Source organism: Pleurodeles waltl, chromosome 4_2 (assembly GCF_031143425.1).
Source record: "Pleurodeles waltl isolate 20211129_DDA chromosome 4_2, aPleWal1.hap1.20221129, whole genome shotgun sequence".
Lineage (NCBI taxonomy): Eukaryota > Metazoa > Chordata > Amphibia > Caudata > Salamandridae > Pleurodeles > Pleurodeles waltl.
Genome location: NC_090443.1, coordinates 743,319,748 through 743,335,045, shown reverse-complemented (window position 1 = coordinate 743,335,045; position 15,298 = coordinate 743,319,748). Strand labels below are relative to the sequence as shown.

The 15,298-nt window shown below is 44.9% G+C and overlaps 1 protein-coding gene across 2 annotated transcripts in view; it reads left to right on the top strand.

Moving 5' to 3' along the window:
- GPSM2 (G protein signaling modulator 2) overlaps positions 1 to 15,298 on the top strand; it is a 397,434-nt gene that overhangs the window by 184,998 nt on the left and 197,138 nt on the right. For both annotated transcript variants that reach the window (XM_069232396.1, XM_069232397.1), the window contains 2 exons: positions 1,045 to 1,168; positions 3,116 to 3,231. In XM_069232396.1, coding sequence (XP_069088497.1) covers positions 1,045 to 1,168; positions 3,116 to 3,231 — 240 coding nt within the window. The remainder of the gene's footprint in view (positions 1 to 1,044; positions 1,169 to 3,115; positions 3,232 to 15,298) is intronic.

The following is a 15,298-nucleotide window of genomic DNA, read 5'->3' as shown; positions in this document are numbered from 1 at the left end:
TACCAAACATGACAAGGCTACTCCTTTCAGATCAGAAATAACCACTTAAAACTATTTAAGGGACTTTTCAATGCTGGTCTATGAGAGGAGCAGGCGTTGACAATAGTGAAAAACGACTTTGAGAGTTTTTCACTACCAGGAAATGTAAAACTTACAAGTACATGCCCTGCCTTTTACTCACATAGCACCCTGCCCTGTGGGCCACCTAGAGCCAACCTTAGAGCTGACTTGTATGTAATAAAAGGGGAGTTTAATGCTTGGCAAGTAGTTTTAAATGCCAAGTCCAAGTGGCAGTGAAACTGCACACACAGGTCTTGCAATGGCAAGCCTAAGACATAGTTAAGGGGCTACTTATATGGATGGCACAATCAGTGATGCAGGCCCACCAGCTGCATTTAATTTACAGGCCCTCGGGACATGTAGTGCACTTTTCTAGGGACTTACAAGTAAATAAATATACCAGTTGGGTATGAGCCAATGTCTCCATGTTTTAGGGAGAGAGCACATGCACTTTAGCTCTGGTTAGCAGTGGGAAAGTGGCCAGAGTCCTAAGGCCAACAAAAATGAGGTCAGAAAAAGAGGAGGAGGAAGGCAAAACATTTGGGGTGACCCTTCAGAGAGGGCTATTTTCCAAAAGCTCTGTTGGCCCAGTGTAGCGGTTATGGTGCGTGTGACATGCTTGTACACTCCTCTAACTAGATTTTTATAGAAACTGGCCTTTATCTATAGTCCAGACTGCCTCTTCACTTCACTGGTACAGCATGAATGTTGGCTCTCCATTTGAAAGTAAGAAACAATGTTTTGGCTATCTTGTAATTTCAGATTACAAAATCTATAGATTAGTACTTTATTTCCTTAATGTTGCATATCGTACTGTAATTGTACTACATCATCAGATGTTCACAGATTGTCTTCAAGAGAAATTCTTAAGCTTCATGCTTGCTTACTACTAACTTTACTGGAAATATTGTGATGTTTGGTGTACAGTTTATAGTAAGCTTGATAGAATTGACACTGTCTAATTTGATTTTCTTTGTCATACAGGGAAAATTTGTCAATGGTAACAGATCTGGGTGATCGAGCAGCTCAGGGACGCGCTTATGGAAATTTGGGGAATACTCACTACCTTCTCGGAAACTTCAGAAAAGCAGTAATTTCCCATGAGCAGGTACATAATCGGGGAATAATGGCATTTCTTTGGAATAAAAGGACCTGGTCATTCTGTTTCCTTCCATTTCCATGAATTCAAGCATATTGATGTGTTTTTTGGCTAATTCAAAAATGTTGTAGAACTTTGTAGTAAAACGTGTTTTGTCATGTGGTAAATGTACTTGTCGTTCTATATTATATTTCACAAAGAAAATGAAGCTGTTCTTGTAAGCCTAAGTCCATCCAGTCACATATAGGAATAGTTACTACTTTGTAGAGGATACCAGAAAGTATCTAACAGGTAAAATAAATGCATTGGTTTCTAGCGAGTATATGCAACGCTCGGTCGCCCAGTTTTTCCAGTGTCTGCCCCACATCTTGATTACACTTTTTACTTACATCCCAAGTGAATCAGCAGTGCACCATTGCCCTTTTTTCAAGACTGTTAACATGTCACAATATGAACGTTATTGTAAATGGGAACTTTTCTTGAGCTACTGGTTGCCTCCAACTTTGCCATAATTGTACATCGAATACACGTTCCAGTGTAATAGCTTTGAAAAATGTGTAATTTATTTCTTTGACTTATAACTTAGATTTTCCAGTACTACGTTTGTTTCCTTTCTCTTTGAGGGTTGTTTTAGATGTTAGCCTTCTATTCAACACATGTTGTAACCAAGGGCGTTTTAACAAGCCTGAATCAATGAGATTCTGTGCAATTTGCCTATCACTGCGCAGTTAACAATTGCTTTGCCTCCAGTGAAGTTAAAAATACTACATACCCATATTTTCCCACAGACTGGAGCATCTTCACTCCCCAGCCTACCAGGATCACAAGAGTGCTCCTCTTCACAAGAATCTTGTTCTGAGGTGGTCTTCTGTGCATTGTTGGTTATTTGTATTGTTAATCCAAAGTCTCTAAGTAACTCAGTGGCTTGCCTATTTTCTAATACCTTTTACTTGAGTACCGCTGTGGCTGGTGAGCTCCTAAGCTTATCCTTCTATTATTGTATTGCTTCCAGTATGTCATAAAACCAGATAAGTAAATGGCAAGAGTCACGACTGGTTATCTAAAGAGTTATTTTTTTTTAATGAAACATGATAAAAGTTGCATTGTCTTCAGTTTTAGCAAAGCGTAAGGCAACAGACTTCCATCTAGGCATCCTGGATCTGAAACGACATCCCCGTGTACATCAGGACTGCCTTCAACCTACTCCAATGTAAGAAAGAGCTGAAGACATACCCCTCAATAAAGAGCATTAAATTACGAAGTAATAACATGCCACTTCTACTTTCAGAACAAGGCTTCCCTTGCAACCAGTCTTTGATAGTATCCTTATTTTTACCCTAACATCACTCCCCTCCATTTTGCATAGCTCCACACCTGTCAAAATAAACACATTTATTCTGACGAATAATAATGTTAAGCTTACTGAAGCTTTCTGGTATCCTAATGCTAGGGCTACTTCTGATGAGCCGGAAGGAAATGTCACATTTTTGTTATTTTAGTCAATGTTTTCAGACTTTGTATTTACTTCTTTTTTAATATAGAAGATACTTTTATTGTTTCAGTTGAAGAGCTGTTTGTTGAAAATTCTGACAACGAGCATATTAGGGAACTAAAATGAAGTACCTTTCATATTCTTAGAAATCTATTCAGAACTTTGGCGCTGTTCAAAGGGCCCACTAGTTGGTGGTTGTAAAGGAACAGCAGCATGATGAACATAGAGTCCATCTCAGGTGGTGACTATAGGGCTTGGGAACACAACACCTTACAGCACCTTGGGCCTCAATAATTTACTTGTTATGTATGGTTGGTGTGATTGAAAGGAGTTCAAGTTGTACTTTACTGTGCGGTTGAATAGTTTCTACCGTCATATAACCTTTAGACTAGATTTTATTTTTTTACTTGTATCAGTTTATGTTGTGTACAAGAAGATTGTTGTAATCATTTCTGTTGTTTCAGCGTCTCCTGATAGCCAAAGAATTTGGTGATCGAGCAGCTGAAAGAAGAGCGTACAGCAACCTTGGAAATGCCTTTATATTTCTTGGTGAATTTGAAATGGCTGCTGAGTACTACAAGTTAGTAATTTCTCTCTCTCATTATGATTTGGGTTACCTTTGTGAATATTATGTAACCTTTTAAAAAAACACTTTGACCACTTCTAGTAATGAACCGGAAACTGTTGTGAAAAAAATCTCTTCTCTTAGTCTCCCTAGATTTTTTTCTGTACATTTATGGGACTGCGTTTACTGGTATACCTTCACATTGGACATGGTCAAAACACCTTCCATCATCTGTGCCCTGAACATTAAATGTGGTAACTAATGGTTAATTGCAGATAACTTTTTTTCTAAAGCCAAAATTCAGTAGTGCAAAAAATTACACCACTGTCATGCACCTCCGATATGGACGGCAGTGCAGCATTCTAACCAGAGTGATTTTAAAACCAAAGATATAGGTCTGCCATTGTAGGCTTGGACAGCTGTTGCCATAAACTGCATACAGCTCATGTCAAGGTAAATAATTTTAACTTATTTAAAAACTTACTCAAATATTAATAAAGGTACCAATCAGTAGTGCCATGAGGCCACAGGGTCTGGGTACCTAGGGTGCCAAAGTGAACCATACCACCATGGAATTTATGCAGATATAGGATTAAAACGTGGTATGAACCGCAGAAAACAGAAACAGATTTTCCAGTATTTTACTTTATGATGGTGTGCTTCAAAATTAAAAGTGATTTTACCTTAAGTTGCCTTATGAAAGCAGTGGAAAGATCACCATTATAGTCTTAAAATATTTATCAAGAATATATTTTGTGACTGATCATATACTTCTGATAGAGAATTCTAATCACAGATCCCCTCACTTTGTGAATTTCCCCAGGCGCCAGAATGGTTCTGGAAATGTTTGTAGCAGTTCTCTCACACGTTGTAACGTTGTGCAGTTCCACGTCGGGCCTGTCCCACTCCTGATACGACGTTGGAGTCACTGTATCTGCGAGACAGTGACATCAGTTCCTTTCTTTCCAGGGATCTGGAGCTTATTGAATCCTATCAATCCTGACAGAGATTTTTCCCTAAAATGTTTGCTATTGGCTCCCGGTGATTGGTGAACGCTTCCTGCTTCTTCCCGAGTATAAAAATGGTAGATGAGGGATTTCTGGAGACCTTCTGCGTACAGCGTCACCCTACAGCAGAGGAGGACCCGCGCGGCCTCAGGGATCTGATTCCAAAATTGATTGAGGCCACTTGAACTTAACTTACTACAGTGAAGAAGAGGAAGGGGTTGCCCAGACACGGATTTATATGGGCATACGGACTGTAATATCATTAGACTGAGGTTGTCATGGTTATGTTCACTTTGACTCATGGTATGTGTAGTGTTCACAGTTCATTTTCTGTTTGAACTTTGAAAATGCTGTATAGTTCTCATGTGTGCAGAAAGTGTCACCACCTAAAATTATGAGGTTTAAACCTCATCATGTGTCAATGACGCCCACAGTGTCCGTTTATGGTTTCCTGGCCCCAAATAGGACTCTGTATGGTGTCCGTGCTGTGCAAAAATGAACAAGAAGTCCATCTGTGACTGGAAGGCTATTCACAGACGCCTAACACCTAATTTAACATAATTTTAGGGGACTTAGATTTATATGTAAAGGTTTCGAGTAATGATAATTTGATGTGGATAATGAGTCAACATTGCATGTGATAGCAGAAGTATTTAATTTTTAATTTTTAGTTCTTATTATAATTAAACTTAGGTCATAGTATGAAGGAAAAATATATATATATGTTCTTTTGCTGATTTCAGTTGGTAAATGTTTTGTAGTTGGGCACTGTTCGCTTTTCCTTTCCTCCTTTGCTTAGTTAACACTACGAGTCCCAGTTTGCATTGCTTGAGTACAAATGTATTTGGCTATAAATAGAATGGGAATGGAATCATGAACTGTTTGAACTTGACAAAGACCGTAATGGTCGAAACACGTTGTTCTCTTCTTTTTTCACAGTCAATAAATAATTGAATTACCATTCTGTGTGTGTGTGTGTGTGTGTGTGTGTGTGTGTGTGTATGTATATATATATATATATATATATATATATATATATATATATAGAACTTCATTAATTGGTCATCATCAGGACAAAAGTCATGCTTTTTAGGTAGCACCCTCAAAACACCAAATACTAAAGCTTTTTGTTTCCAATTCACAATCAATGATTCCCCATTGATTCCAAATATACTTATCTACAATAATCAATATTTTTGATATTTATCTGTTATTGGGAATTAACCTTGACACATCCGTCAACTGACAAGTTGGTGTCCGTCCTCTGTGCAGAAGCTGACAAAGGGATTGATTTTGTGATTCATACAACAATTCCTATGGATGTGTCAAGGTTAATTCCTACTTTTTTAAGTATATGGTTTGTCCCCCACCCATAGGGACCCATGGTATTTTATGCCTTTACTTAACTGTTTCTAAGTATTATTTTGTGTGTGTATATCTCCGTTAGAAGATATACCAAAGTTAATTTAGTACCTGTGTTTTAATAAATGATACATTATTTTTCTAACACTGGTGTGGTTCCTTCTGATGTATAAATCACTGACTGACCTATGTGGTTTTTGCCTGGGAGCTGTTGGTGGTTGCTTTACACCCTCCCCGATAAGTCTTAGGTGCTCCCCACAGCTACCCTTTGAGAGCTCTGGTTATCTTGAACCACTTACACTGTCACTAAGTGTTGCCTCGACTCAGTACAAAGTGCCTCACCTATAGGTGTACACATATACTGAGCCAGCCTCATACTTTGGCGGTTGGGATAACGACTTGCTTTACCACTTGATCATAAGTGAGTTTTCGCAGGAAGGCACTACTGACTTGGATGCATACTGTACTTTGTGAATTTTTAGACTGCGTTGTTAAGGGTCTAGCATAGCCCTTTTTGGAAAGTTTAGAACACTGGGGTAGTTGTAGATACACTTACACTACACTAGCACCATGTCTTCAGTTGATGAAGCTGAACAGACTCAGGAGTCTAGGTATAGTGGCCTTAAGTTCCAGGAACCTAGGACCCTAGTAAACCTCATCTCCTAGAGATGCTCATCCAGTATGACTTCCAGGATCCTGAAGGGCAGGTAGAGCAGGGGGGGTGGGGGGGAGACCCACCAGAGTTGGAGAATGGATTACCCAGTGCTTTAGGCTCTCACCCTGAACATGTCCAAGAGGACTCATAATAGATCCTTGAGGATACCTGTAGAGGGAGATTCTGATAATACGGGGGTCACACATGTAGGTCCACTTTTTCTCCCCGTGGGTTGATAAAAAGGGTTACCAAGAGGAATAGAGCCTCCTCATCTTCATCCTCACTTTCCTAAGCATCCTCCTTCTGAGTTCACCCATTCTAATAACTCAGGAGTTAGCTTTAGGGGGTACACCTTGCTCAGACTTGAGAAGGCAAAGCTCAAGCTGAAAAGGGGCAGCTGGCCCTAGAAAGGAAAGTCCTGGAGGTGGCTTGAGAAAGGAAGAATTCAGAGTTAGGACCCTTCCCTGTCGTGGCAGCACTAGGGACTCCAGTGTCAGGGAGGAACACTTTGACTCTAGGAATCTCAGCAGGATAAGTCCCCCTTTCAAATCTGGGGATGATATCCACAAGTGGGTAATTGCTCTGGGGAGGGTGTATAAAGTCCAAAAGGTCCGCCAGAGGCAGTGGACAGCTATCCTGTGGCTCTACTTTGCAGACAAAGGTAGAGGCAAACTTTTGGCAGTCAGGGAAGAGGGTGCAGACAACTATCAGGTTTTGAAAGAGGCACTAATTGATGGGTTTGGGCTTACTACTGGGGAATAAAGGATTACATTCAGAGAAACTCAGAAAGAGCCCTCTCAAGATTGGGTTGATTTTGTAGACTGTGTAGTTAAGGCTCTGGAAGGCTGGTTATTGGCAGTAATGTACATGACTATGAAGGGCTGTACAAGCTGATCATGAAATAGCACATCCTTAATAAATATGTCGCTGACAAACTGCACCAGTTCCTGGTGGACTCTGAGCTGACCTCTCCCCAAGAAGTGGGAAAGAAGGCAGACAAATGGGTCTGTACCAGGGTGAGTAAGAAAACTCATAGTGGGGATGACCAGAAGAAAGGATGGTGAGAAACCTAAAGATAAAAAGGAGTCTTCTTCAAGTCCACAAACTTCTTCTTCTGGGGGTGGGTCCTAATCCTCCCCTTCCTCTGGAACGAATCCTTTGTCCTTTGCATATAAAGCACAATGCCATAGGACATGTGATCCCAGTTGTCCTAAGAAAAGCACCAGCACTACTACTACTCCCCCTAGTGCCCCTAGCCATAGCACTAGTAGTAGTACCACAACCAAGGGTGTAACTGAGTGCACCTTGAGTACTGCAATGGACTCTGGCTTAGTCAGATAAACCACTGAGTGTCCTGGTATCAGAGGGTGCCACTTTGGCTGTCTTGCCTCCTAATATGAGCAAATACAGGCAGCACCCCCCTCATTAATGGTATTGTGGCTGAAGCCTAAAGTGGCACCAATGCAAGTGTCTCTATGGTGACTGAAAAACTGGTATCACCTGAAGAAATCCTCACCAGCGCAGACAACATAACTAAGTGCCACCCCATGGCAGTGGTTATTTTCAGGAGAGGGATTAACTGGCCCTAAAAAGTTGTAGTACCCTCATCCATTCCCGTAGAGAGTGTCTTATGAGCAATGATTTGGAAACTTCAGCATGGGCTGAAGTGGAGTTGCAAGCCCATGCAGCCATGCTTGGCATCGCTGAAAGTGTATTTGTGGCAATTAGAGCACCGTTCAAGATTCAGGAAGCAGGAGGAGCATTGGAGCCTGGAACAATGGCCCAGGCAGCTCCCAAGAAGAGAGGTAGTAAGGGTAAGAAGTTATCCTCCCCCAAGACTTCAAGTAAGGATCCGTCTCCTCAGGAACTGCCCTAGAGGAGCTCGGGCCTGACACAATAGAGTTTTTGGGAGCAGGGGAACTTTCCAGAGAGGGATTGAGTTTGGAGCAGAAATCCTGCTCCTCTCTTGAAAGCCTCGGGCAGCAGGTTGCTGCAGAAGAGGCAAGGGATGTCAGTGGATCCCATAGGATTTACTGACAAGATGGTCTCCTATATTCTGAGGGTAGAGACCCCAAGCCTGGTACTACCAGGAGATTGGTTGTTCCTCTGACATTTTGGCAGTTTCTATTGACTCTGGCACATGGCACACCCCTTCCAGGACATCATAGGCAAAGCAAGACTTGTGACAGACTTGTTCCACACTTTCACTGGCCTTACATGTCTGAAGACTCAAAGGGTTTTTGCCATTCCTGTGTCCCCTGCCAAGCCAGTGGCAAATCAGGTAGCACTAAAAAGGCACCCGCAATACCACTCCCAGTGGTAGGGGTTCCCTTTGAGAGAGTAGGGATTGACATTGTTGGTCCCTTAGACCCTCCTACAGCCTCTGGGAACATACTTATTCTGGTGGTGGTGGACCACACCACCAGGTACCCAGAAGCTATTCCCCTTAGGACCACTACTGCTCTTGCAGTCGCCAAGGTTCTCTTAGGAATCTTTTCTATGTTGGGTTTTCCTAAAGAGGTGGTGTCAGACAGAGGAGCAGACTCCCTGTCTGGCTACCTGAAAGCAATGTGGAAGGAGTGTACTATAACCTATAAATTCACCACCCCCTATCATCCACAAGGAAACAGGTTAGTTGAGAGATTCAGCAAAACCCTCAAAGGCATGATTGTGGAACTCTCTACTTACCTTTGATTTGCCTACAGAGAGGTTCCGGAGAATGGAGTGGGCTACGATCCATTTTATCTTCTGTTTGGGCATCCAGTTAGGGGTCCTCTTTGTCTTGTGAAGGAGGAATGGGAACACTCCAAGACAAGTGGAGTGGCCCCCATACAATTGTAGAGAAGAAAGGTGAGGTTACCTACTTGGTGGACCTGGGTACTCCAAGAAGCCACCATAGGGTGCTTCATGTGAACCACTTAAAGCCTTAATTTGACAGGGCTGACATGAGCTTGCTCATCGCCACTGATGCGGGACAGGATGAAGAGTGACTCTCTTCCTGATCTCCTCTCACACAACCCTGTTGATGGTTCAGTGGATGGAGTAGTCTTTGCTGACAGCCTCACTGGCCATCAACAAACTCATTGCAGACAGGTACTCTGTCAGTTCCCAGTACTCTTTTCTCTGACATCCAGTCAGACTATCTGGTGTGCCCATGATGTGGACACAGGTGACAGTCTACCTGTTAAGATTAAAATCTACAGGCGACCTGACCATGTTAGAGATTGCACCAGAGCAGAAGTCTCCAAGATGCTAGAGGTGGGGGTTATTAAGCCTTCAGACAGCCCTTGGGCAGTCCTATAGTCCTTGTACCCAAACTTCATTCCCAGGGTGGAAAGAAAGAAATGAGGTTCTGTGTAGGCTACAGAGGTCTCGGTGCAGTCACTAAGAGTGATGCCCATCCTTTTCCCAGGGCAGATGAACTTGTTGATACTGTAGCTTAAGCCAAGAATCTCCGCACATTTGACCAGATTATAGGTCCGGTTAACAGGTGCTGCTTAACCCAAAACTGCATTCTCATCACCCGGTGGGCACTTCGAGTTCACTGTGACGCCCTTTGGATTGATGAATGCACCTGCCACATTTTAGAGGTTGGTGAATCAAGTTCTGCAAGGCTAGGGAGACCTTAGTGCAATATATCTAGACGATATTTCTCTCTTTAGTTCCACCCCACAGGATCACCTGGTCCACCTCAAGAATGTACTTGAGGCCTTGAAAAAGGAAGGCCTCACTATCAAGGCCAGCAAGTGGCAGACAGGGCAGTGCAAAATTGTTTACTTGGGCTTCCTGGTAAGTGGAGGCCAGGTTCAACCTTTACATAGCAAAATCCAAACCTTTGTGGTTCGGGTTGCTCCTACTACTCAGACTCCAATTTACCTGCAAGAGATGTACTTTTCAGTGGAACATACACCTGGGAGTAACCATGCCAACTCAGATGGACTTTCCAGATATTTCCACTTAAACAGTGTAGACTCAACTGGGCAAGGTTATTCTTATCCTTTTTTGTTTGGGAGGGTGCTATGTAGGAAATAAGTGTACACATATACTGAGCCAGCCTCCTACACAGTTAGCAAAATCAAACTTGACAAAGGACATAAACTTAAATATTCTGCTGTCCTTGCTTGTTCACCCATTTCAAGACTGCTGCTTAGCATTGATCTCAAAATCTCTCTCTACTTGCTCTTGTGCCACCACATAAGGAAGGCAGTCGCCATAATACCGTGGGAGAATGATAGAGGCCCTTGTTTCTGTGCAGTCAAGATCTTGAATATTAGCGCTATTATAAATTGTTCAGAAGAGTAACTCCCAGCTTTTCATTTTATCCTACCTTTTACTTGACTCAGATGAAAGAGATTTTTGTTGCAAGAAGTCAGTCTCCTGCTGGCAAAGGTGCCTTTGAGGAGCTGCCATACTCTGAGAGAGGCGGTGAGTGCTATTTGTACTACTTCCTTGTTCTAAAGAAGAGCTGCATCAGGCCTATATTGGAACTCCAGCCGTTCAATGTCTTTCTGAAGAATGAAAATTGAAAATGCTTACTCTTGCCCACATCCTCTCTGCCCTGGATCTAAGGAACTGGTTGGTGTTCCTAGGGTTTCAGGATATGTTATCTGATAGAAACTTCTAGTTGCAGATTCCTTACCATCGAATTTTCCCCTAGACGTCTGACTGGATCCGGAGATTTTTTTCTTCGAGTAATACCCTTGCACGTCAGTAGGTGGTGTCAGTCGAATCCTCGGGGGTCGTTGGCGTCGTAGTCACCGTGATGATGTTGGGAGTAGTACATAGACGCCGCCTCAGCGCAGTGACGTCAGTTCTTTTCTTTCCGTGCCACACGCTGAGCCGGAGAGAGCTACCCTGGTCTCTTTTTTTTTTTTTTGTCCACGCTTCCTCTTCTGCGGGCGCATTCCCTTCGTACCCCCAGATAGGGAATCCAAAAGGCTGAAACAATTTGGGAAGAAGATGTTTTCTTCCTCAAGACTTGTGCCGCGGTCCATGAAACCTGCATGCCTTTTGGGCCGCCATACCCACTCTGTGGGATACGGTCAGGCAATTCTGCCGCAGATACCGGAGGAGGCCTATGCTATCGTCTCCCAAGCTGTCACTGATGGGGGATATGCGGCAAAGTTCACAATCAGATGTGGCGCCATGCCTGGTTGCATACATCTGTTTTTCTGGGGGATGTCCAACAGACTCTTATGCACATGCCCTTTGATGGCTCCCGTCTCTTTGGAGACAAGGTGGACTCGTCTTTGGAGAGGCTCAAGGACTCCCGAGGTCCCTCAGCCTTTCCACTGCCCTTTGCCATCAACAGGAAGGGGCTCCCTGCTGCGTCCTCATCCCAGCCACTATGCCACTCATGCTGTTCAGCCGCTGCATGGCTAGGGACACGGAATCCCACATGGGCGTGGGACAGGGAACCAGAGGTGTGCCCAGTCCACCCCTGCCCCCGCTGCAGCCTCCAAACCCTCCAGTTGTCCCCTCGCGCCAATCCAGTTGGCGGCAGGATTCACCATCACCTGTCCCACTGGGAATCCATCACTACGGACAGGTGGGTGTTGCAGATCGTTCGAAGGGGATACTTCCGCCCTTTCAAATCTGCCCCGCCAGCCAGGCCTCCATCAGTCAGTCCTTCAGGAGGACCATTTAACACTTCTCTGCCAGGAAGTTGGGGCTCTCTTGGCAAAGGGAGCCATGGGGAAGGTCCCTACGCCAGAAGTAGGTCGTGGTTGTTATTCGCGCTACTTTCTGGTGACCAAAAAGAACAAGGGCTTACGTCCTAACCTAGACCTTCGGGACCTCAATTACTTCCTCAAGAAGAAGAAATTCAAAATTCTGACCCTGGCTCAGGTCCTGTCTGCCTTGGGCCCAGGAGACTGGTTGGTAGCGTTGGACTTGCAGGACGCTCATTTCCACATTCCCATCCTGCCTGCCCACAGATGTTACCTACGATTCGTGCTAGATGACGAGCACTTTCAATTTACTGTGATCCCCTTCGGCCTTACCCGCGCCCCTTGAGTGTTCACGAAAGTGATGGCGGTGGTTGCAACCCATCTGCGCAGGGTAGGGCTTTGTCTTCCCCTACCTTGACGACTGGCTGTTGAAGACGGACTCGCCCTAGAAATTCTTCTTCCACCTTTAGATTACGGTGAACCTCTTGCACACGCTGGTGTACACACTTTACGTGCCAAAGTCACACCTGGCTCCCTTTCATCAGAGCTGTTCTGCACACAGTGGAGTTTCGGGCTTATCCTCCTGAAAAGTGAGTCCAAGCTATTCAGGCTATGATTCCGATCTTTCAGCCTCTCTCTTGGGTTTTGGTGAGACTGACTGAGGCTGCTGGGCATGATGGCCACCAGCATCCTGGTAGTGACACATGCCAGTTGGCAAATACGGGCTCTGCAGTGGGACTTGAAGTTCCAGTAGGCGCAGTATCGGGGAAATCTCTCTGACATGGTCCAGATCTCGGTGGGGATTGCAAAAGACCTGCAGTGGTGGCTTTCGAATCTGCATTGGGTCCAAGGCAGATCCCGCTCCCTTCCCCACCTAGATCTATCCATAGTGACAGATGCAGCACTTCTGGGATGGGGCAGCCACATGGGAGGGAAGGAGATCAGAGGCCTCTGGTCTCCAGCGGAGTCTCGGCTCCAAATCAGTTTTCTGGAGCTCTGGGCGATCAGGCTTGTGTTGAAAGCATTTCTTCCCTCTCTGAAAGGGAAAGTAGTGCAAGTGTTCACGGACAACACTACGGCCAAGTGGTACTGCAACACACAGGGCAAAGTAGAGTCCTGGACCCTTGTCAGGAGGCACTACGCCTCTGGACATGGCTGGAACATCAGGACATTACCCTGGTGGTTCAACATCTGACGGTCTCTCTGAACGCCAGAGCAGACGAACTCAGCCGTCGATGCATAGCCGATCACAAATGGCATCTCCATCCAGAGGTGGTGCAAGGTCTCGTTCAGCAATGGGGGGAGCCTTGGTTAGATCTGTTTGCCTCCTCGGAGAACTTGCAATGTCAGCTGTTTTGCGTGTGGGAGTTTTAAAGGTGCCACTTGCTCGGAGACTCTTTTCGTCTCGAGTGGAACTCTGGCCTCCTTTACGCCTTTCCGCCTATACCACTTCTGCCCTGAGTTCTCAAGAAGATCAGGAATGTCGAGGCCCAATTTATCTTGGTGGCTCTGGACTGGGCACGGAGAGTATGGTTTCCAGAGCTACTGAGCATGGCCACCGATCCTCCACTCAGACTGCCTCTTCAGGAGGATCTTCTGTCGCAGCAGCGGAGGACGGTTCTCCACCAAACCTGTCCACTCTCCGCCTTCATGCGTGGAGATTGAACGGCTGCAGTTGACAGCTTTTGACCTTCTACCCAAAGTCTGTGACGTTATGTTGGCAGCCAGGCATCCCTCTACCAAAACGGTATAAATTTGTGGCATGGTGTACCAACAAATCTGTTGACCCCCTCTCTGAGGTTCTTTTGTTCATCCTTTCTTTAGCCCAGCAGGGCTCTGCTTTGGGCACCCTTAAAGAGTATTTATCGGCTATTTCGGCCTTTCTTAGGTTACCTGATCAGCCCTCACTCTTTAAGTCTTCTATTGTCAATCGATTCCTTAAAGGTCTCGCCATTATTTCCTCCCACTCCATTTATCATGCCCCAGTGGGACCTCAATCTTGTCCTTACTTTCTTAATGTGTACTCCATTCTAGGTGATTTACAATTGACCTTTACGGATCCTCACTTTCAAGACTGTTTTTCTTATTGCCATCACTTCTGCTCGCAAAGTGAGTGAGCTTCAGACTCTTTCTTCAAATCCCCCATACTTGTCTGTGCAACCTGACAAAGTGGTTTTGCGCACCAAGGCTTCTTTCCTTTCCAAGGTTGTTACGCCTTTTCATGTAGGCCAGTCCATCACCTTGCCTACTTTTTACACACCACCACATCCTTCACGTGAAGAGAGACTCCACTTTCTGGATCCAAAAAGAGCACTGGCGTTCTGTCTAAATTGTACTAAAGATTTCCAGGTGGACGATCAACTCTTTGTTGGATATGTGGGTTTGAAGAAAGGGAAGACGGTGCAAAAACAAACCATCTCTCAACTTGTACTTCTTTGCATCAAGATGTGCAACCCTTTGGCCAAGAAGCAACCCCCTGAGGGATTGTGTGCTCATTCCACCAGAGCAAATGCTGCTTCCACTGCATTAATTCGCAGAGTTCCTGCCCTGGATATCTGCCAGGCAGCTACGTGGGCATCCCTGCACAAGTTTGCTAAACATTACTGCCTGGACAATCAGGACTGTCGGAACAGCTGCTTTGGTCGTTCGGTCCTACAGGACTTTCTAGTTTGAGCTTGGTTTGCAGCCCACCTCCTAGGATGACATTGCTTGGGTATCTATTCTAAGGTAGGGAATCTGCAACTAGAAGTCTCTTTCAGATGTACAAGTTACTTACCTTCGGTAACGATATATCTGGTAGAGATATTCTAGTTGCAGATTCCTTTCCGGCCCACCCATCGTCCCCGCTTGCGAACTGATTTCTAGGGACAGGGATGCCCCATTCATGACCTTTGATCTGGCGCACCAATCTCAGTGTTTTTCGTGGCTCTGCTCTTTGACGTGGAAAGTCGTTAAAAAAACTGACGTCACTGTGCTGAGGTGGCATCTATGTACTACTCCCGACGTCATCACGGCGACTACGACACCCGCGGAGTTGACTGACGTCACCTACAGACACGCAAGGGTATTGCTCAGAGAAAAAATCCTGAGGAAAATTCTAAGGTAAGGAATCTGCGACTAGAATAGGTCTCTACCAGATATTACTGATGGATACACCTACCTGTGGATTCCTCACCAAAAGAATTCTCCCCCTCACGCCAACCTCGACGGAAAATTCTTCTAGCTCTGCACGTCGACGATGATGTCACAATCGCCCGACTCCACGCGACGTCGTATGACGTCATCCAGGCAATAAGAAGCCCTCGTCGATGTGCAGACGTCAGTTCCCTTTTTTCTGTGCCCGAGTAACGGTTAATTCTTCGAGGCTCACAGGGAGCTACTGTTTCGGA